The sequence below is a fragment of the Trichosurus vulpecula genome, chromosome 8 (genome assembly GCF_011100635.1).
Source record: "Trichosurus vulpecula isolate mTriVul1 chromosome 8, mTriVul1.pri, whole genome shotgun sequence".
NCBI lineage: Eukaryota > Metazoa > Chordata > Mammalia > Diprotodontia > Phalangeridae > Trichosurus > Trichosurus vulpecula.
The window spans coordinates 149,471,818-149,494,985 of NC_050580.1; the positions used below are offsets into that span (position 1 = coordinate 149,471,818).

Consider the following 23,168-nt stretch of genomic DNA (forward strand, 5'->3'; position numbering starts at 1 on the left):
CTCTCCTCCTTTCCTGCTCTCTCCCCTTTTCTTGCTCCTTCCTCTTTTCTTGCCCTCCCCCCCTTTTTGCCGTCTCTCTCTCTCTCCTTCTTACTATCTCCTTCCTTTCTTTTCTTATTTTTTCTTTCTCAAGCTCACCACCTTCCTTCCCTTCTTCACCTCTTCTTCTCCTATAATGAATCCCAGAGCTTCCCTTGCCATTTTATGCGATGGAGCTGGGAAGAGTTAGAAAAGGAGATGCCATTTCGCTCAGGGGGGCTGAGGAACTCAGAGAAATGTGATCATAGGCCTGGGTTTGTTTTTTTTTTTCAAATACCCCTAGGATTAAGGGTAGGTGACCCTAAGGCTGGAGATACTGATTGACTGTAGGACTGTGCATGTCTATAACCACAAAGCTAAAATATCTGGAAACCCCAAATTCCAGGTGTCAGATGACTTCGACTATGGGAACAGTGGTTTGATCTGTTCTGTCTTCAGAAGTTTCATCTTTGGTGTGGTGTCTTGACTTTCCTAGTGTCCTATGTGTCTGAGGAAGGTCCCGTGACATTTGAGACTACCCTCATGTGTTTGGCATCCTGCCCTTCAGAGGCTAGGGCAGGGTGTGAGGAGCTATGACTCATAACTGAGAAGCCCAGGGACTCCTCAGCATGTCCCTAGAACCTGGCTTTCAACAAATTCAATTTAACAGAAATTTCACAGGCAAATCCTTTGAACAGGGTACTAGTAGTTTGAGGTGATTAGGAGAAAACAAAGTTGGGTTTAGGCATGTTATGGCTCTTACATAGTTTATGGTCTATCAGGGGATATGACATAACTACAAATAAGAAACATAATGTCACATAATGTAACAAAATAATACAACATAACTTTTAAGATAAATGCAAACAATGTACTTTGTGAGGTCTGAGGACTAAAAGGTCATTATTAATTGAGGAAGGGAATCAGGGAAGGCTTCATGGAGGAGGGTGGGGATGTGTGGGGCAATCCTATAGGGTTGAGAGCCGAAGGAGGCTTTCTGGGAGTAGGCAACAGTGTGACCAAACACCTGATTGACTAGAGCTTAGTCCACTTAAAGGGGGAATAGTAGTAGAGAAGAGTGTGAAAAAGGGGAAGTGGCTCCAGAGTCTAGTGTAAAGATTATACTTGGATAGATAATAGGGAGCCATCAGCCATCATAGCTTGAGCAGATGAGTGACATTCTTTGGAGAGAGTTGAAGTGGTAAGTGTTATTAGGAAGCTATTAAAATAGTCCAGGTGAGTGGTAATAAGAGCCTCTGCTAGGGTAGGGTAGGGACAGTGGATATCCTCAACTCCCTGCCATCTGCCCCATCTGGTTGAGCTTATGGTCACCCATAGAATCTTTGCCTGGGATAATCTTAGAGGTTATCTAGTCTAACCTCCTACCCTTGTCCTGAGGGTAAAAACAGGAATAACCTGCTTGTTTGAGTGAATGAATGGGGAGGGGGAGGGGGAGGGAGTTGGTCCAGCCTGGGAGCTATGGGAGCTGATGGATCCCCTGCTCTTGGGGAGCCCCCTTAGGGGCCTATTGTCTTCATATAGTTCTGCCCAGCAGTGAGAAGTGGAGGGAGAGGAGGCTATGAAGCCTTAGCCATTGCTTGGGGTAGGGATCCTGGGGGCTACTACATTTCCCTTTTTCTATCTGATTTGCTGCATCAAGCTTCTCCCCCCGTCTCCGGCCCCCCCCCCCTTACATGTACTTTCCCCCAAAGCCTGCTATAAGGAAGGTACTCTCCTTGTTAGAGCTGTATACGCCTGTAGGCAGGGAGACAGTTCAGTTCTCTTGGGGAGAGGGGCCGCTGTGTTAGAGATGCCCTTCTCCTTGTGCTCTCTGCCTGGTGTGGGTCATCACCATCCCTCTGTCCCCTCTCCACCCCCCCCCCCCCCCCCGCCCCGCCCCATCAGCCAGTCTCCAGGATGTTTTCTATCTCCCTGTGTGTTTTCCTTCATACTCCACAGGCCTGGCTATGGAGATCACGTGGGCAATGCTGTCTAGTCCAGGGACCTTTTTTCCCCCTTTAATTAAATAAACAAAAGCCCTAGTGTCTTGTATACCCCCTCTCTTTGTGCCTCCCCGGGTCCCCACGCCCCTGACCCATGAGGTCATGCTCAGACACTGTCAGCCAGGCTGTGGGGCTACTGGGATAATTTGGTGCTCAGTTCTGGCCCTTGCTGTCTTGGCTGGCTCTCACTTAACCTTTTTCTCCCTTTTCCTTTTGCTACTTTCTCCTTCCTTTCTCTTATTTCTCTTCTCTCCTTTCTTCTTCCTTTCCCTCTCTTCTTTCTTCTCACTTTTACTAGGACAGCGGTCTCTCTGGCCTGTGTCCAGCTCATTCCAGCCTTTTATTCATTTGGGGTAAAGAGAGAGGCCTGAAATATGTTAGGAAAATTGAAACAGCTGAATGGAGAATTCTAAAATATGGCGCAAGAGTATGCCTTTTAAAAGTCCCCCCTGCCTTTTTAAAGTCCTGGTTTGAAGCTGAGCCCCTGTTCCCTAGGAAGAAGAAGCCCTTGAACCCTGGCAGAGAGATCACCAGCCTGACCCAATGGTCATTGTATTGACTAGACAAGTTTTTTTTTTAAAAATGTTTTTATTCCTGAAGGGGTGGGGGTATTAGACAGCTTGGTTCGGTGGAAAACTTAGGAGACTTTGAGTTCTTGGGCCACTTTGTGACCTTGGAAAAGCCCTTTGAAATTTTTAGGCCTCTGTTTCTCCATTGGTAGAGTGGGGCAACTGGTCCTCATCTAGTTTATTTCATAGGATTGTAGGGATCAGGTGAGATAATGGATATAAAAGTACTTTGGAAAGGATGAAGTGTGATATGATGTTACTAACTGGAATTACATTGTTCCTCTGTAGCCTGAGCTTCCCAGAATGTAATTTTCCTGGCTAATGAGATGCTGCCTTCCAGAGCTAATACTTCCTTCAGGGAAGGGGGGCAGAAAAGACTTTATCATTAATGATGATGATAGGGAATTCTTTGTCTAGGGTGACAGGGAGGTGGTAATGGCAACAGGAGTGCTGACTCCAGGTGACTGATGACTTTTTGTATATCCATAACACTTGTGACTTGTGCATTTCTCTTGCGTTTCCGCTTCCCTCCAGCATATCTGAAAATGGGATATTCCTCATTGAATCAAAACAGCTTAGTCCTACCCTTTCATTTTTACACACGAGGAGCTCAAAGATGAAGAGATATGACCAAGTCGCAGCTAATTAGTGACTAAAATGGGAAAAAAACCTGGGTCTCCTTGTCTCTTGGTCAAGTCAACAAACGTTATTGTGTCTTCTGTGTGTCAGATGCTGTGCTAAGTGCTAGGACTACTGGCAAAGGAAGGCTAAAATAGTCCCTGCCCTCAAGGAGCTTATAATCACAAACAACTATGTATAAACAAGACATATAGAGGATAAATTGGAGATAAACTCAGAGTGAAGGAATTAGTATTAAAGGGGACTAGGAAAGGCTTCCGACAGAAGGTGGGATTTTAGCCGAGAACCGAAAGAAGCCGGGAAGTTAGGAGTTCAAGATGAAGAGGGAGAGGTCCATTGATTATATTATGCTGCTGCCATTCTTCATTGGAGCTGAACCTGGTTTTTCTTCCAAGTTAATATACTACCCCTAAGTTCCCTTCAATATAAAGACCCATATCTTAGGAGTATGGAGGAAATATGCATTGGTTAGAGGGCCTTGTTTTGCTGCTGTCTGTCTCTCCAGGGACAACTGTCCTATCTACTCCCATCCCACAGCTGCCGTCCATGATCTCCATGGTCTGCTGCTGAGGAGGGGGAGAAGTTAGTTCTTACTTGATGACCTGCATGTAAGTGAGTACATGGTTAAGTTATAGGATGATAATAACAGTATTAGTTTATAACTAGCATTTATATAGGGCTGCCAGGTTTACAAAACACTTTACAAATATAACCTCACTTTATTCTCACAACTCCCTTGAAGATAGGTGCTATCGTTATCCCCATATGATAGATGAGGAAACTGAGGCGGACAAGGTTAAGTGACTTGCCTGTGGTCAAATAGCTAGTAAGTGTCTGAGGTTGGATTTGAACCCAGGTCTTTCTGATTCCAGGTCCAGAGCTCTATCTACTATGCTACTTGGCTGCCTATCATAGATTTAGAGCTAGAGCTGATCTTAGAAAGCCTCAAATCTTACTCTCTAATTTTACAGGCCCAGAGAGGTTAAATGATTTGTCTAGCTACTGAGTTACTAAGTGTGTGAGGTGACATTTGAACCCAGATCTTCCTGACTCCAAGTCTAATACCATATATAGTACACTATGTTGCTGCTTGGGTGGTGAAGAGAGGGGCTGGGAACGTTTCTATATGATACAAAAACAAAGGAACATGTTATCTAATAATGAATTGTAGGGCAAAGATATTATATAACATGGAAAGTGGGAAGCCAATATATAATAACAAAGTAGAGACAGGAGAAATGCCTTTTATAAATCCAACAAATAAGTGGATATTTTTGGAGAGAGGAAAGAGCTTTAGACTTGGAGCCAGGAGACCTGGGTTGAATCCCACCTCTCTTTCTCTCTGGGATTCAGTTCTGTCACTGTGAGGAGACCAATCTAGATAAGGGGTCCTTATCTGGTGCTCCAGTGGACCTCTAGGGTGACCCTGAAAAACTGTACATCTCTGTTTCAATATGATTGATTTCCTTTGTAATATTATGTATTGTGTTTTATACATTTAAAAGCATTCGTCTTAAAAGGGGTTCCTAGGCTTAGCTGGACTGCCAGAAGGGTTCATAACATGAAAGGAAGTTTAAGAACTCCTAGTCTACACGATGTCCAATGTCCCTGCCGGTTCTAATGGGTGATGAGTACCTGAGTTTCACTTTCCCCATCTGTAAAGTGGGGATAATAAAGCTTCTGCTGATGCTTTCACACAATGAAGTATTCTGTAAATTTAAGCTACCATTCAAAGGTAAATTTGTTATTACATCAATTGAACATCCCTCTTGTCTCCTTACCGTTCCCTTTCTCTTTGGTGGGAAGAGAGCCCGTGTCCTGGAGGAGGTGTGGGGAGGGAAGGTGGAACTTTGTCAGCAGACAATTGTGCTCTTATAGCAAAGCACAGAGTGGACAGAGGAGAGAGGGATTCTGGCCAGAAAGACTTGGGTGCAGGGATTTGAGGGAGGAGTGGGGAGTTTACAGTGATGACGAATGACAGGAACGGACTCTGGTTGTTACTTGGGATCTTTTCTAAGCAGTGAGTTAGTGACCACGGTAGACCTTGAACCCAGGTTTCCTGAAATCAAGCTGAGGTTAAGGGGTGTGTGGTTAGGGAAGCTGGCTTCAGTTCCACCAGGGTTGAATGGAGGTAAGTGTGGTGTATAATAGAGTATTGAACTTGGAGTCAGAAGACTTGAGTGTGAATCCTGGCTCTGATGTTTACTAGTTGTGTCTTTGGGCCAACTGTATCACCTCTCTATGCCTTGGTTTCCTCAGTTTGATAAGTGGGGATAACACAACCTGCCTAATGGCGTTGTGAGCAGAGAGCTCTTTGTAGACTTCAAAGTGCTATAGAGATGTCAGCTGCTAGTACTTTTATTTAGCCCTGGAGGTCTTTCCACTCCATCATCTTTATTCTGCTTTTCCAATTAGGAACAGTTGCAAGCTCCCTCCGAGTGCCCTTCCTCCTTTTCCTCTCCTCTCCTCTTCTCTTATTCCCCCCCTGTCGTCCTACCTACCACCCTTTTCCCAAATGAAAGTATCAGGTGTTGTGCTTGGGTCTGGCAGTTAGAAAACACTGTAATTCCATTTTATTTCCACTCCCCAAATTTGTGTATCTGAAAGATGATTTGGGAGTGGAAGCTGAATAATAGTGATTGTGTGTGTGTGTGTGTGTGTGTGTGTGTGTGTGTTGGGGTGTGATGGAGTCTTGCCTCCCAAGACTATGTTCTCTGTCACCTTGCAGATTGTGGTTGGGGCTCATGCCCTAATAGACACAGCATCTGAAGCCAGTTAAACTGTATGATTTCTCTGACAGGTCCATGACATCAAATTCCAGGCTCAGAATGGGGAGGAGAAGGAGTCTTGGATCAAAGCCCTCAATGAAGGCATCAACAGAGGCAAGAATAAAGCCTTTGATGAGGTAAGAATCCCAGGTTGGAAGCGGAGCAGCCTCGGAGGTCATCTGGTCTGCTCCCCTCATTTTACAGATGGAAGCTGACTCTCAGAAAGGAAGGGACTTGGTCAGAGCCATAAAGATTGGTCAGTGGCAGAACCTGGCGGGTTTGCCTCTGCTCTCTGCTTGGGATCTTTGGGCGGGGCTGCCCTCAGGATGAGTGTGATTTTTGAAGAGAGGCCAGAGACAGATCCACTAGCTTTGAAATCCATCCCAGGTTGGGGCAGCTAGGTGGTGCAGCGGATAGAGTACCAACTCTAGAGTGAGGAGGACCTCAGGTCAAATCTGGCCTCAAATACTTACTAGCTGTGTGACCCTGGGAAAGTCACTTAACCCTGCTTGCCCCCCCCCCCCCCCCACAAAAAAAAGAAAGACTAGAAAAGAAATCCATTCCAAGTGCTTTGTCTGCTTTAAAGGGGAAAAAAGATACAGACTAGACCTTTGGTTTTACTGGCATAGAGAGCCCTGAGGAAGCTCCCTCTACTAGGGCAGATCAGCAACCTCTCTGGGACTTAGACTCTTAGAGAGTTGCCCAGGACACTGAGCAGTTACAGTATTTGCCCAGGGTCACAGTGGCAGGGGGTAGCAAAAACAGGACTCCAAACTCTGACTCTTTATCCATTCCCACACATTGCCTCTCATAAATCTTGTTATTCCTTCCATGAAAAGTATTGCTTTGATGTAGCAATCAGGGTGGTCACCCTAGGTCCTCCTACTCTGGAAAGGCTTTGAATGTGGGTCTATGAGCAGGCTGTTTATCTCTTATCTGAGGACCAGCCTTCCTAAATTCAAAGCATCGCCATGAGATGGCCACAGGGTGATGAATTTTCATCAGCAGTCTACCAAGTAGTATAAGGGTTGTGATGTGTATCAGTGGAGAGGGGACCCACTCTGGTGAAATCACAAATCCTTGAAGTATTGAAAATAAGTCTTGCCATCGATTTCTTTGGAAAAAGGCATCACCTCCTGCCAAAGTATGAATACCTGGGAAGTAGCAATTCACTAAACCTGTTATCAGCGGGCACAGCTTAGTTCACATTAATCGGATCCTTTCCAAATACTGGCAGCAAAAGGCTGGGATGCAGGATATAGAAATTCTAATAAGGAAAGAGAGATGTTTAGTATAGTGGATAGAGACCTGATCTTGGAGTCAACAATATTTGGGTTCAGTTCCCACTTTTGCCTTTGTGACCCTGGGTGAGTCATTTGACCTTGGATGCCTCCAATTTGTTCTCTAAAACTGTAAGTTACAATGAATTAGTGGAATTTCTGCACTAGGCTAATGAAATCATAGGCTAATGGGATCAAAAAATAAAAACCAAAAATAGAGAGTATAGACTATGGTCAAGGGAAGAAACAGTCCTGAGGATTAAGGGGCTCTGGGGTGTTAGCCAAAGGCCAGCCTTGCCTTTAGGACCCTTAGAGTCTGTAGTGGGTCTTCTGATATGATTGTAACCATAGCTACACACCCCATTTCCTTCCTTCTTCCTTTCATGCTGGTGCTGAGGCTTTGAAAGAGGAGCAATACTGTGAGCAGACTTGGGTTTTTACTGAGAAGGTCAGCTTTTACCTATAGGATCTGGAATCATAAATTTTGAATTGGAAGGAAACTTAGAGGTCATTTATCCAAATCCTTTCTCCTCATTTTATAGATGAGGAAACTGAGGCCCAGAGAAGTTGAATGATTTTCCCCATGTCACATAGCTAGTACGTTACTGTGAGAGCTAGGATTCTAAGCCAGGTCCTCTGACACCAAATCCAGCCTTCTTTCCACTGTACCACCTTCCCAGGAAGATCCCCACTCACTGCCTCATGCCATTGGCCCTTTTCCCCTTTGAGATAGCTCTTCATTGTCATATGAAGATAGACCATCATGACTGACCCACCTGCTGAGGGTGTTGGGGAGGCTCTAGGTGTGTTTTGATCTCTTTGCTGGTGTTCCTGGAGTGCTGAAAGACTCATGAAATCTGGGCTTGGGCAGGGATTGAGAGTAATTCCCATCGTAGCAGCACCAAGCAGTTGACTCTTCAAGCTGGAGTAAGGTTCACACTCAGACCAGGTTAGGTCTTCTCCTCCCTCTCCCTTTCCCTCTTCTCCTTTCTTCTCTCTTTTCTTTTCCTCTCTGGCTCCCTCCCCTCTCCTCCCCTCTCCTTCCCTCTCCTCTCCTCCCCTCTCCTCTCCTCCCCCCTCTCCTCCCCTCCCCTCCCCTCTCCCTCTCCATCGCCTCTCCTTTTCCTCATCCTTTCCTTCTCCTCTCCTCTCATATCTTCTCTTTTCTGTTTTACTCTCCTCTCCTCCTTCCCTTTCCTTTCTTTTTTCTCCCTTTCCCTTCCTTTCCCTTTCTCCCTTCTTCCTTCCTTTCATCTGCTTTCCTTTGTTTCTGTGCTGATTTAAATAGAGATGATGACTTTTGTGTCTGAAGTAGGAGATTAGTGTCCATCCATCCTCCTGTGGTGGACAGCTCCCTGTGAGCCTAGGGAGTGCTGTGGAAGGCCAGGGCTCCATGGCAGGGCCTGTAATACAACTGGATATTTCCTGAGGCAGATTTCTAGTGAGTTGGGGGTAGAGGAATGTGACAGATACTGACACTCCAATTCAACTAGAGAATAACTGGGGGTGTAGAGATTACTATCCCACTTGTATGGATGGAGAAACTGAGGCACAGAGATGGGACGTGACCTGCTGAAGTGCTTTCTGGTGCCTCCAGAGGTACTTGAGAGTGATGAGGAGAGATGGAGAAGGGCAATAAGGAGGGATCCTGGGTTTTTGGAAACCTGTGTTTCCTTCAAACCTTCTCTTAGGCACTACCTTCTATGTATTTTTATATATACACATACACACATATACACATACACATACATATACGTACATACACATACATGCATACATATATACACACATATACACACATCATCTTAGGCACTGCCTTCTATGTATTTATATATACACACATACACATACATACATATATACATATACACGCACACATATACACGCACACATACACATACACACACACACATATATACACACATCAGATAGAATGTAAGTCTCTTGAGGACAGGAGTGATTTCATTTTTATCTTTGTATTCCCAGTACCTAAAAGTGCCTAATCTATAAATTAATCTATATATATGTATATAAATATTTGCTAATTGATTGTGTTTTAGATTTAATTCCAGAGCATTTTTTTTCCTTCCTTCTAAGGCTTTGAACAGATAACTGACTTTAGTCTCATTAACATTTTTAGGTTAAGGTGGACAAGAGCTGTGCCCTAGAACATGTGACCCGGGATCGGGTGAGAAGGGGTCAGCAGCGCCGGCCACCTACAAGAATCCACTTGAAAGAGGTGAGGACAGTTCCGGCTGTGATTTAGGCCCTTTAGGGCCTAACTGAGGTCTAGGTGCCACTCCCCACAAATGTCTTCTTTTCTCTCCTGCTAGTCCTAAATACACACACACACACACACACACACACACACACACACACACACATACACACACACATGCACCAGGGGTAACTACAATACAGGCAGCCAGGAAGAAGGAGGGTGGGGTTTGTATAGCTCCTTTGTCGCCAGACAACAGCTGGTGAGGTCTGCAGGCCCAGCATCCCCAGAGATTACGTCTTTGTCCATTAGAATCCCCTCATCCTGGGGAAGGGGGAAGGGTCAGTATCAGTATCAGGCACAGGATAGTGCCTGGTACAGGACCACAGTGTGGCTTTGTCATGGGCCCCTCGATAGGCTGGTGTTTTAGTGCACATCCTTGAGGCCTGGAGCAGGGATCAAAGGCCATATACCTCTATGAGATGAAATATGGTTGTGGTTAAGGTCCAAAGAAAAGTGACTTTTGTTTAATGTAGATAAAACCAGAGGAATAACTGTGAGTATATGTGTGCATGCATTTGTGAGTGTCAAATGTATGATTGTGTGCCTGAGATGGTATGCTTGCATATGTGTGACTTTGTGTGCCTCTTAGCTTCTGGATGTGTATAACAAAACACAACAATAACACAACATTTATTAAGCACCTACTATATGCTGGGGATACAAATAAAAACAAAAGACAGTCCCTGCCCTCAATGGGCTTACAATCTAAAGGGGGGAAGACAACACACAAAAAGTAGCTGAAAATGGAGAGAAGGAGGAGGTACCCGGTGCAGGGTGGGGGGGCAGCACACTGGAGAGTTCCAAGGAAATCCAAAAGCTGAGTAGCTGGTGAGAAACGGGGAGAAAAACTGTTCTGAGCTGTGTGTGTGTGTGTGTGTGTGTGTGTGTGTGTGTGTGTGTGTGTGTGTGTGTCTGTGAGCCAGTCTAAGAGGCTGTTTATTGTCTAAACATTCATTCAGTAAGTACTTGGGGCTACCTGCTCTGTGCCCTTTGATAGGCACCAAGGGGCATGCACAAGCAGGTTATCATCTGGGCTTTCTCCCAGAGCCTATGGTCTAGTTGGAAATAGAATGTACATACATGTGAAATGGCATGAGTAGTAACAGCAACGGTAACAGCTGATATTTATAGAGCGCTTTAAAGTTTGCGGAGTATTTTACATGTACTAAATCATGCGTGTGATCCTCACGGCTAATCAGTGAGGTAACTGCTGTTACTATCCCTGTTTTAGAGATAAGGGAACAGAGGCTACCAAGGAGAGGTTACCCAGGGTCACACAACCAGTAAGTGTCCGAGGCTGTCTTCCTGACTCTGGGTCCGGTGCTCCATCTACTATGTCACTTAGCTGCCTTAAACAAAGTGCTCTATGATCTCAGAGGAGGGAGAGAGAATTTTTGGCTGGAATGAGCAGGGAAGGCTTTAGGGAGATGGCAGCCTTGTAAGCTGAGCTTCAGAAGATGGATGTTGATTAGCGGAGATGATGGGGAAGCCATCCTAGGCAGAGGCACGCTCAAAGGCCGAGCCAGAAATAGAAAAGATTTGCTTAGCTCAACTTGGCTGGAGTTTTGGAGTTTCTATATATCTGGGAGATTAGGTTGGCAAGGTATTTGGGGGACAGATTGTGGAGAGCCTTGAATGGCAAACTAGGAATTTTGGACCATGTTTAAGGAGTTATTTTTTTTTGTTTGTTTTATTTTGTTTTTAGGTAGGGTAATGATAATGATCAGACTTGTGCTCCCTGAAGGTAAATCTGATGGTGGCTTGGAGGGTGCATTAAAGAAAAGAAAGACTGAATACATAGTAAGACCATTGAGGAAGATAAGATATTAGTTCATGAGTGAGGTAATACCAGGAAGGGCTAGAATTAGGGCAGTGGTACAGGAAATAAAAAAGGAGGGTGGGTATAGATGAGGGAAGTTGTAAAGAAAGAGCTGAATGGGCTTGGTGAGTGACTGGATTTGGAGACTGAGGAAGAGGGAAGAGTCCAATATGACTGAAGTTTTGAGCCTGGTTGACCAGGATGATGATGATGATGATCCATTAACAGAGATGGGAGGGGGCAGGGAGAAGATGGAACGTTCCCTCTTAAATACAATGGAAATAATAACTCTTGAATAATTCATTTGATATGGGGCAAGAGGGAAGCATCCGAGGGAAGACAGCTACTGAGTAGTGGAAATGCAGAGCTACAGCTCAGAGGCTAAATCAGGGCTGGAAATGTAGATTTGGGCATCATTTGTGTAGGGGGATAGGTGAAGCAGTGAGCATGGGTGGGATCACCAAGGGAGAGACAAGCAAAGAGTTGAGACCAGAATATACACTTTTAGGGAGTGAGAGGAGGAAGAGGAGCTGGTGAAATGGTCCTAGAAGTAGGAAGAGAACCAAGCAATCAGCCAGTATTTATTAAGTATCTGTTATGTGCTAAGCACTGGGGATAGACAAAAATGAAAGTCCTTACCCTCAAGGATCTCATGTTCAATCATATTTTATACACACACATATCTATCTATCTATCTATCTATCTATCTATCTATCTATCTATCTATGATAGAAGATCATATAGAGATAGGATGTATATATTGTATATATAATATATGTTCATATGTGTGTGTCTGTATGTATAGACACACACATTTATATTATACAAAATTAATGCAAGGTAATATGTGGGTGGGGAGGGGAAGAAGTCACTAGCAGCTAGGAGAACCAGGAAAGACTTAACGTAGAAGGCGGTACTTGAGCTGAGCATTGAAGGAAGCTAAGGATTTGGGGAGACAGAGCTAAGAAGGAAGTATATTGTAGACATGGGGAACAGCCAGTGCAGAGACACGAGAGATGGAGTGTCTTGCAAAAGGGACAGTTAGAAGACCAGTTTATCTGGACTACAGAGTGTGTAAAGGAGTCATCATATAGAATAAGGCCAGAAAGGAAGAAGGTTGTGCAAGGTGTTAAATATTGCACAAGGGAGCTGATATGTATGTAAGTATATCTGTGTATGTATGTATGTATATCTATACTCATTCGATCCTAGAGATGATAGGGACCCACAGGAGTTTTGTGAGTAGAGGCAGACCTGGGCTATGGAAAATCACTTTGGTAGCTCTGTGAAGGATGGTTTGGAGAAGGGAAGAGACTTGAGGAGAGAGGTAAATGAGGAAGCCATTACCGTACTGGGACAGTGTCCTAGTGTCCCAAAATCTAAGAGGAGAGAATTTTAAGTGGGTGGGGCCTGGTAAGCAGTGTCAAATGCAGCAACAGGTCAGAGAATAAGGGGAAAAGCTATTAGACTTGGCGGTTTTAGGGGCAACTAGGTGGCTCAGTGGATAGAGCAGCTGAGTTCAAATCTGGCCTTAGATACTTACTAGCTGCGTGACCCTGGGCAAGTCATCTAATCCCAATCGAGAGAGAGAGAGAGAGAGAGAGAGAGAGAGAGAGAGAGAGAGACACAGAGAGAGAGAGAGAGAGAGAGAGAGAGACAGAGAGAGAGAGAGAGAGAGAGAGAGAGACAGAGAGAGACACACAGAGAGAAAGAGCAGTTTTAGTAGAATAAGCTTATAAGATGATGGAGAGAGACAGATACACAAACAGAGAGAGACAGACAGACACACAGACAGAGAGAGAGAGAGACAGAGACAGAGAGAGACAGAGAGAGAGAGAGAAGTTTTAGTAGAATAAGCTTATAAGATGATGGAGAGAGACAGACACACAGACAGAGACAGAGAGGCAAAGAGAGAGAGACAGAGAAAGAAGAAGAAAGGGGGCAGTGAGAATAGATCACTCATTCAGGTAGGTAGTTTGGGTGGGAAAGGAAGTAAGGAAACAGAATTCTAGCCAGAGGAGAAAGTGAAGGTTGTTTCCAAAATTGGGAAAAGCTGATTATGTTTTGGGACAGGAGAGGAGCTGGTAACTAGAGAGAGCAAGAATGAAGTTGCTGGAGAGAATTGAGGGAAGCAAGTCCCAGTGTGGATAGGATAGACTTCAAGATCAGGGCAAGAGGCAAGAAGAAAGGAAGGAGGAGGCTGTCTATCTGAGTGTCTTTGTGGTTGGGCAGTTGGAGAGAATCTCTGGGTCTTACGGGCTAGGCTGTGCAGTGGGAGGGCCCCACTGAGAACCTGAAAGTATCTCTCAGGAGAGATCAGTATGCTGGGTACAGAGGTGAGATCCCTGCTTTATAGAACCTCCCCAGACTCCTCAAAGATCAGTGATGCCCTGGGTAGGCTGGAGGAACGAGTCATTATCATGTCCCAGCTCCACAGAACCCTCAAGACAGGCAGGGAGGTGGGGAGAAAGAGGGACTTTTTGCTGTGTTTATTATGCAACTGTTTTCTTTCCTCCTGAAAATAAACTGTGGTTTGGGGGCTGGCCCTTGCTTAACTTTCGGATTTCTCCTGTATTTGTGACTGTTCATTCTTCCCTCAGGGAGAATGTTCCCCTGGATAATAGACCCAAGGACTTACTGGATTAGGAATTACTTGGGAATAGCTGTGCCAATTCATAGAGTCAAGACAGGGCACCTTAAAGTAGGGTCTCTGTTTTTTTTCTTCTTCTAAATAGGACCCTAATTCATAACAGCTTCCTGTCTATGACAGACAGTGCCAGGTTTCTTCTCAGACCCTTGTGAAACCTGGGAGAGGAAGGGGGAACCTGCCTTCCCTTACACCACTGTTCCCATCAGACACAATACACTTCCCCTAGAAGGTCAAGCATACCTGAATCTAGAATGAAAAAAAATGTAGCCTGTTAAGGAAAGGACTTTGGAGGGGAGTGGGAGTGGGTAGGGTACATCTGAATTTTGCTGCTGATCAGTTGTACTACTTTTGTGCCTCAGTTTCCCCCAACATGTACTGGTATAAGTAGACATGCGGTAGTTGGAGCAGGAGCTCTAGAAGAGCTCAGAGGGAATTGCAGAGGCATTTATTGACCCTCCCTAACATTCCGTTTGAAGTGGGGTGTGAGTAGGGGAGGGGTGAAAAAAAAACTTATGTGAGGAAGAAAGGAACAAGAGGTATAAGAACGGTGAAAGGGAACGGGGAGCAGGATTGGCACTTTGTGGATACGGGTCTTAGAAAATAGGTCTTTACTGAATAACTTGAGCATTTCCCACTTTTCCCACCTAATGATATTTATGAAGCTCGTGAGACCATGAGTAATCTCAAGGAAGATAGCAAGTTTCTATCATAGGATTTTAGAGCTGGGAGGAACCTCATTGATCCTCTTGTCTAAACCCCTCATTTTACATATAAGGAAACTGAGGCCCAGATGGAAGAGACTTGTCCCAGGTCACACAGTATATTAGTGAGAGATCTGGGACTAGGACCCAGCTATCCTGAGTCCAATCTAGTGTTATTTTCTGTTAATATTTACACAACTTTTCCTCTTGGCTGTCTTCTTGGTGGTGCCAAGGTAGTTGACTGACTGGTGCCCATGGATGGCTTCCTTGATTTCCACACAACTCACTGGGCTTGAGTTTGGTTCATTGTCCTTGTTCAAAACTCTTCCTCATTGATAGAACATTACTGTCCATGATGTCCTGGGAAGAGTTTTTTTTCCAAGATGGCGGTGTTGTGAAGCTGCTGTGGGAAGCCATCTCAATTTGGTAGGGAGCAGCCACAACTTCACAGACCCTGCTCAGTCTCATTCTCTTTTCCTCCCTCCATTTTACCCTCCAAGTACAGACTAAATCCACAACGTGTAGCCTAAACTGCATACGGGTAAGCCCAACTCAGCAGAAATCAGGCCATAGCTCTGAAGGCAATAGTCACAGAGTCATAGAACGTTAGCAGAAACCTTAGAAGTCCTCTAATCGAAATTAAGGCCCAGAGATCTTCAGCCACCTGCCCACAGCCACACGATTGGCCAGGCTTAGTGGTCCATGCCTTAACCTTACTACTTGGGGAGACTGAGGTTGGTAGATCCCTTGAGCTTTGGAGTTCTGAGCTGAAACTGACTAGGCATCTGAGCTAAGTCCAGAACCAATATGGTGGTCCTTTGGGTCCCTTGGGTCCTTGCCCAAGGAAAGGCTGACTGGCCCAGGTCAGAAACGGAAGTCGTCAAAGCTTTTGTGTCAATCAGCAGTAAGATCAGGTCTGTGAGTAGCTGCTATACTTTCAGTCTCCAAAAAAGCCTCCAAAACAAACTAAAAAGCCCTTAAGTCAGTTACTAACAGATCTGGAACTAGAACTCAATTCCCCTACCTCTCAGCTAAGTGCTCTTTTTCCATTTATAAGTATTATAAATAATAAACTCCATCTTTCCTTTTTATTCTGGTGCCTCTAGAACATCGTAGAATCCTGTTGTGTGTGTATGGGGTGGAGGTGGGGGGCACAGGGTAAAGTAAATGCCTGGCAATCCTGAAACTTACCTAAAGTGATTGCTTGATCCCCCTGACTCAGGTGACTTTTGGGAAGAGGATTAATGCTATTCATAAAGCTGTCCTCACCACTCTCTGCTTTGCCTTCTCCTTGCCTTGAACGATATTAGTTGTGGGAGATGGCACTCAGTCTCTCCTCTTCTCTCCCCCAACCAGGTGGCCAGTGCTGCATCAGATGGGCTATTGAGGCTGGACCTTGAAGTGCCAGACAGTGGGCCCCCCTCTTTCACTTCCAGCAACAACATCAGTGATTCCCACCCTACAGAGATACCTCGACCACCTATGCCTCCAACCAAACCCCCCTCCCAGGATCTAGAGAAGCCAAATTTGGAAGATAGTGCTGAAAAACAAGAGTCAGAGGAGAGCACCCCAACTCCTGCATCAGATGATCGCCAGGACCATCCTGAGCACCAGGGTATGGCAGAAACAACTGAGGAGGCCTTGGAAACCTCAACCCTGCCTGGAGGTAGTAAGGAGAATCTGACTGAAGGAAAGAAAAGCTTAGAAAAGCCTCCTGAGCCACCTCCCAAGGTCCAGCCTGAGAAACTGAAAGTAAGCTGGGAAAATCCAAGCCCAGAGCCTCCCACCCCTCCTGGCAAAGAATCAGATCAACCCGCCAGTTCAGAGACTGCTTCCAAGGAGGGAGGGAAACCCCCGGCCCCTCCACCAAAGATCCTGTCTGAAAAATTGAAAGCATCTCTGAAGGGGAGTGAGACTACCAGCTTAGAGCAATGCCAGGACTCCCAGGCTGCCAAGACCCTCGATCCTGATCCAGGTTGTTCCCAAGTTTCAGTGAATGGCCTGACTGACCATGCAAATGGTGTAGAACATGTTCTAGAATCAGGTCTGCAGAGAGCCATGGAGGATAGAGGGGACCAGAAGACTCCCCTGAAGGAGGGTGAGGAGCAGCTAGCTCCTGCAGAGCCCAGCTCAGATGCCTTGGGGGACAAAGGAGCCCAGGAGGGCTCAGGAGCAACCCTCCAGGATAAGTCCCCTGTACTGCCATCACTGCAGCCCCGATGCGCCTCCCTCGGGAACCTGCTGACTGAGAGTGACAAGGGTCAAGGTCTGTGCCTGGACAGGTTCCAGCTGGTCAAGATAGAGAAGAAGGTGACTTCTGAAAGGGAAAAGACTGAGCAACTCTTGAGCCAGGCCCTAGGCAGGGAGTTGGAGCATGCCCAGGAGGGAAATGGACCCCCTGTCAATGCCGAGACATTGCTCAACCAGGCTGTAGAGCAGCTGAGGCAAGCCACCCAAGTCTTGCAAGAAATTAAAGTTTTAGGAGAACTGAACAAGGAACCATCGACCACCCTGACAGAGAAGCAGAAAGAAAAGCAGAAGGACCTAGTGACTCTGTATAGGAGAAGTGCTCCCTAGGGCATGCTTAAGCACTTTTTTTCTTCTTTTTTTTCCCCTTTTATGGTCTCCCTCAAAATTTTTATTCACCAATGCTGTTACTGGGCCAACAGACAGTCGTAAGTCTGAGCTTGGCCCTATCCCTTGTCCAGCCACTTTCTTAGCAATGGCCCCTCTTTCCTCTTCTCTTTGATGCTCTCTTTCTAGTGAAGTCTTCTCTCCATTGATGTGGAGGGATGACAGCCTGCTGACTGGTAAACCAGTCAATCATGTGTCTCCATCTCGCAGCCCTGCAGGGTTAACATCTAACCCCAAATAGCTGGATATACCCAGGATGCCTCAGGGTGCTCGGCCTCAGACACAGGGAAGGGGATCCTTCTGGGGGGGGCATGAATACCCAGGCTCATCTCTGCTGTGTGGTCTCCATCTAGAACATCTGTTCTCACCTTCTGGCCATCTGTATGCTCATTTGAAAGTGAAATCAGGCTGGGTGGTGGATCAATCAGGAGAGGAAAGGCATCTTTGGAAGGAAGGCCAGTTATGCTAGAAGAGAACAGTCATACACTGTAACTGTTCTGGAAATTCTGTTCCCCCTCCTCTCAATGGGAAATTGTTGTCTGGTGTTGCCTGACCATATCCGTAGATTGAATCTAGGACTAGGGCTTTCCCAATGTGGTCTAGGCTGGAGCTATTGATCAGTAGACTAAAGGAGAGCTATGAAGTGTCTGGGCCACATCATTTAGTCAGGATTCCCCAGGGATCAATGGTCCCTAGAGACTAGGCCAGTTGTATTTCTTGGGGTGTGTTTCCCTCTGCCATTATCCTGATGCCCTACGTGGGCAGCATAGAGAGATATGAGTGATGATAGGGTCTGCTACCCACTCAGGGAGAAAAGTTATGGCTGCCTTTGATCGTTCTTAATGTCTCAGTATTTGTCGTCTTAGCCACTTTGGTTTAGCTTTGGGACCATTATTAACCCTATATCCTGAAGGGGGCTGGAGGATATGCAAGAGCTTACATTCTGGGCTCCAGGGCACATCATCCCTTCGCTTTATTGTGTCTTTTGGGGAAAGAGAATTTGGGGGCAACTTCATTTCCAAATACTCAAGGACTACCTAGATGTAGATCGACCTATGCCTAGCAAAAAAGAGTTTGAGTCTTTCTACTTTTTGGTTCCTAAAATTCGAATAGTCAAGCTGAGGCCCTTTCCCAGACCAGCGGGGGTTGTTGCTGCAGAATAAGGAGGGATAGGGAGAAGGAATGCTGCTTGGCCTTAGGGGACCAATTAGCTATGGCATTCTGAGCCAACATAGGTTTCAGTGATTCTCTTTGGAAGGGCTCTCAAGGGCTCACCTGGTTCATCCCTCTACTTCTGGGCAGGATTGTGACCCAGACTACCCAGCTTCTTAAATTCTTACATTAGTTTCAATTCTGGACACTCAAAAGAACCATTTTTTTTTAGATTTCAAAATAAATACACCTCTAGGAGGATCATAATTTTTGCCCTCCTTGAGTGACCTTTACATTTATGCCGTCTATATGCTTAGTCTCCTTGCTTCACCTGGATTGGTTAAATAGCCTTCAGGGGTGTCTATCAGGCCATTTCTTGTAAATGACCACGAACATTCATTTGAGTGGTATTAGTTACAGTAATTGAATGGATGGAACTTGTCCTGGGAATGAGTAATTCCTCTCAGCCCTACCAGTGGATAACCAGGTCAGGCCGGGCCAGATGAGTGATTCCTAGTGATTTCCACCAAAGTCAGTGTGGATGATCTGGGATAAAGTTGGACCTTATGATGACTAGTGTCCTCCAATGTCCTTACCTTTCTCCCTTCTAATCATGCACTTGCTTTTCCCTGGGGCTGGAGATTTGGATGGTTCAGTGAAAAGAAGGAAGAACCAAGGAAGTGACAGGAATTACATTTTCTCTACCTTTCTTTCCCTGGTCTCAAAACTGCCTCCTCTTCCAGGGTTTATAGGGGGAGGGAGGAGCGGGATGGGAGAGGGGAGATGTCACAGTCAGTTTGCCTTGTGTGTCACCACAGATTATCAATTTATACTGTCTGGCAATGTTTGCCTCCCTGGCCTCACTCCCTCCACCAACCAAGACTGGACTCTGCATTTTCAGAAGCTGTTCTTGGTACCAATCAGCTGCTTCCCCAGGAATAGCCTGGAGCTCAATATCCCAAGATGTAAGCAACGAATAGTTAACTGTTATAGCCAGGCGTTCGGGGACCTAACCCATTCTAGAAATTTCATTAAAGCTCCCCCCACCCAAAGTCTATGCTGGGTTCAGACATTTTCCAGACTTTTTTTTTTCGTTTGTTTTTTTGCCTGAGCACTTTTTGTTTAGTGAAGGATTAAAAAGAGAATGCCACCATGGACCTTCCTAATAATGCAGCACCTGGCATAGTGCCTTGCACACAGTAGTCATTTAATGTTTGAATTGTGGGCTGGCCTTTGTCAAGCACAGGCATTGGCTACAGCAGAAATTAGCAATGTAAGTTCATGCCTTATTTACTGAAATTTTATCTTATAACACAAGATATTGCCATGAGTAAGCTGGCCTTTCTCCAGGGTGGTGCTGGAGGTATGGGATGTAATTGGACTCATTCCTAGAATTCTGCTTTAGAGAGGTGTATGGGGACTTGTTTGCTGACAGTCTTCAGCTCCCTTTAACTCTGAGACACGCACCTCGGTTCTGCACAACACTCAGGGCTGAATGGGGATGGGAGATGGGGTGGATCTCCCATTTCTGGAGGTCACTGTAGGGCCTCCAGTTACTGGAAAGTGATGGTAAGCAGGGCTCAGAGAGGAAAGGATGGGGGTCTCCAAGAGGAGGTGGCACCCTAGAGTAGGCAGCAGGCCTATGTTTCATGTAAATAAGAAACAATGTGTATATTTTGCAAAGGATTCCCACTGTCCTCTCTCTCCCTATGAGGATGTCCCTCTCCACCTCCACCTCCACCTCTCAAGGGGTGCTGGTTTAAAAAACTGAACTATTTCGTCCTGTCCCAATCAACTCCCTTTTAAGGCCAGTTTGGTATCAGCTCCACGTATAGGGTTCCCCTTTCTTAATGAAAGAGGTCCTGGAAAGGGGTGAGGGGACAACAAATGTGAATGGTGGTGGCTTTGCCTGTTTGGCCAGAGGAGGAGGAGAAATAGCATTCAGCATCTTTTGCTTCTAGAACGTGACATAATTTTTGAGAGTTGGCAATAAAACCCCTTTTTAAGTATGTCTCTGCCCTGGAGCTGTTTGTTGGTGACAGGACTGTCAGTTGGGGAGAGAAGAAGGACCAGAGGGCTGAGGACCAAAACTGGAGTCCCTTGCAGACCCTGAGCCTTCTGTGTTAGGGTCTTCTTGGTAACATCTATTGAAGAGAAGATGGTCTTGCCAACTCAGGTCCTGGGGATCCAGGCCTTGAGAGATTCATTAACCCTTCTCTATAAGCTTGACTGGAAGTGCTATTCCTTTTCTCAAGTCTTCCTTGTGGACTTCAGCCAGGCACCTTTCCTTTCAATCCCCCCTCCCCCCCAGTCAGTTTTGTTCCACCGTTATCTTTCAGAAACCATGGAAGGGAATTGGAAATGATTCCTGCAGAAGAGCTGGTGACCATAACAAGTGACAACATGTGAGGACTGCCCCCTACCCCCAGCCACCAGCATGGCAGCAAGAAATGTCTCATGGCCATGTTCTTCAAAGGACAACCTCCCACATACAAACTCTTCCTTCAGGACCCCTACACCCTAGGCAGCTCAGAATATGATCCACAGGAGAAAGGCAGAACGATAATAGGACTCCAAGTCAAAAGACCCCCTTTCATTGAACCAGGAAGTTCAGGCTTGGGGGGGATTGCTTCCCCACTCTCTACTGCCCTACTCTCTGAGCTGGTTCATGCATATACATCTCTTTGGTTCAGGGCCCCAGTCTATGAAACCTGATGGCTGGGGGAGGATAGACCTCACAAGGGGCCTTAGCCTCAGATTCTCTACCTCTCAGTGTGTTTATTATTGAACTAACAGTGGTCAGGAAGAGAACTCTCAATTCTTTTGAATCTCACAGCTCTTAGGGGGTTGGGTGGGATGAGTGGCAGGTATCTATCTTTAGGCCGATAGAAGCCTATTACATTCAGAGGAAACATACTTTTCTATGAAACAAAAAACACCAAAAGATAATTTCTCAGTGGTTTTGAATCCCAGATATTTTCCAGAAGGTGAAATTTTTGATTGTACCCAAGGAGAAACTGAGGGAGAAAGCTCTGTGGGCTGGGGAACAGCAGGGGGCTAAGGATGGGTTCTTCTGGATGGGCTTGGAGCCCCCCTCTTCCTAAGCTTTTCACCTCTAGGCATTACTAGGAGCAAGGAGGTGGCCAATGAAAGCAGGGATGTTACCTTCCCAGCTCCCCGAGGCTGTCCCATAGAGCACCTACTACTTCTAAAGCTATCTAAGGCGTCTGGGTTGGGAGGAGCCACAGACTGGCCTGTTCATCTCCACCCCACCCCCTTCCTTTCCTCCGAGGACCCAGAGAATCTCCCCTCACCCCAGTCGGCTCTGCAGTTCAGGCCAGCTACAGAGCTGCAAGGCACAGGAGGCGATGTTCCCTTATAAGGATAACTACAATGTCATGATGAAACTGTGACCCTGTCCTGCCCCAGCCCCCTCTGGCCCACCCCCAGGCCCTCCTGCTGGGGAGGGGGAAGGGGAAATGAGTGTGTTACAACGACTGCAGCTGACAGATAGCAGGAGCAGCCAGCATCAGCTGAGGCCCCACTCACCACAGGAACTCACCCGCGAGGCCCCAGCCGCCCCTTTCCTCTTCCTGCAGAGAACAGAGGCCCTGGGAGCAGCCCTCGGAGCCCTGGGCCGCCTAGCCAGCTGAGGGGATGGGCTTCCTGGCCTTCCAGAGCCAAGAATAACAGGCAGGGAGGGTGAAAACCACACTTGGGGCTTTCCAGAGGTTCTGGGCCTGGATGGGACTCTGGGGCAGGGGAAGGAAAAGCCAAGAGACTGAAGAGCACTGAATCTGAGGACCCAGTTTCTGAATCAACATCTGGCTTGTCTGTCACCCAAGCTTCAAGTTTACATTCTCCACCCCAAACTGCCCCAGACTCATTGAGCCACAATTTCAGGCTTTCCAGTGGTCCGGCCTCTCACACTGAATGCATACCCAATGCCTGGCATACAGGAGGTGCCTAATAAATGCTCATTGAATCAGTAAAAATGCAAAGACAACTAGATTTAAAAAAGAAAATCGTCCCTCTAAACTCTTGACATGATGCCTTTTCCTCTCAGGGCAGGGTTCCATATTTCGCACCTTTCCAGGGTCTCTCCTAACTTGATCCTGGGTCCTACCCCGCCCCCTCCCCATCTTAGCTCCCTCTTGTCCAGCTAATCTGATCAGTTCAGAAATCCAGACTCAGAGATTGTTGGGGCTGGAGGGACTTTATAGATCTGCTATAAATCCCTTGTTTTACGAATGAAACAGGCCTGAAGAGCTGAAGTCTCTTGTACATTGTAATATAACTAGTTAATGGCAAACCTAGTCCTTAAAACCCAGGTGTCCTGATTCCTAGGTTCATGGGATCATAGCTTTAAGGCCAGAAGGGACGCTCATTTTATAGATGAAGAAACGGAAGCCCAGGGAGTTCAAGTGATTTGCCTAAACTCACGTAGAGCTGGGATTTGGACCCAGGTCATCTGACTTCCAATTCTGCTTTCCACTGCACACCCTCCCTGTCCTTTTGCAGGGTTCCCTCCAGCAAGCCATCTGCTCATTCAAGCCATGGAGTTGATTACTGATAGATGACAGATTAATGTGTTATCTGTCCTAGGTGACAAATTATTTTTTTAACAGTGGTCTTCAGTGCCTTAAACTGAAGA

At 46.1% G+C, this 23,168-nt stretch overlaps 1 protein-coding gene across 1 annotated transcript in view; it reads left to right on the forward strand.

Moving 5' to 3' along the window:
• The window catches only part of PLEKHO2 (pleckstrin homology domain containing O2), a 40,855-nt gene extending 20,332 nt beyond the window's left edge, over positions 1 to 20,523 (forward strand). The window contains exons 4-6 of the mRNA XM_036735820.1: positions 6,030 to 6,134; positions 9,418 to 9,516; positions 16,085 to 20,523. Coding sequence (XP_036591715.1) covers positions 6,030 to 6,134; positions 9,418 to 9,516; positions 16,085 to 17,305 — 1,425 coding nt within the window. The 3' untranslated portion in view covers positions 17,306 to 20,523. The remainder of the gene's footprint in view (positions 1 to 6,029; positions 6,135 to 9,417; positions 9,517 to 16,084) is intronic.
• Positions 20,524 to 23,168: the final 2,645 nt, after the last annotated feature.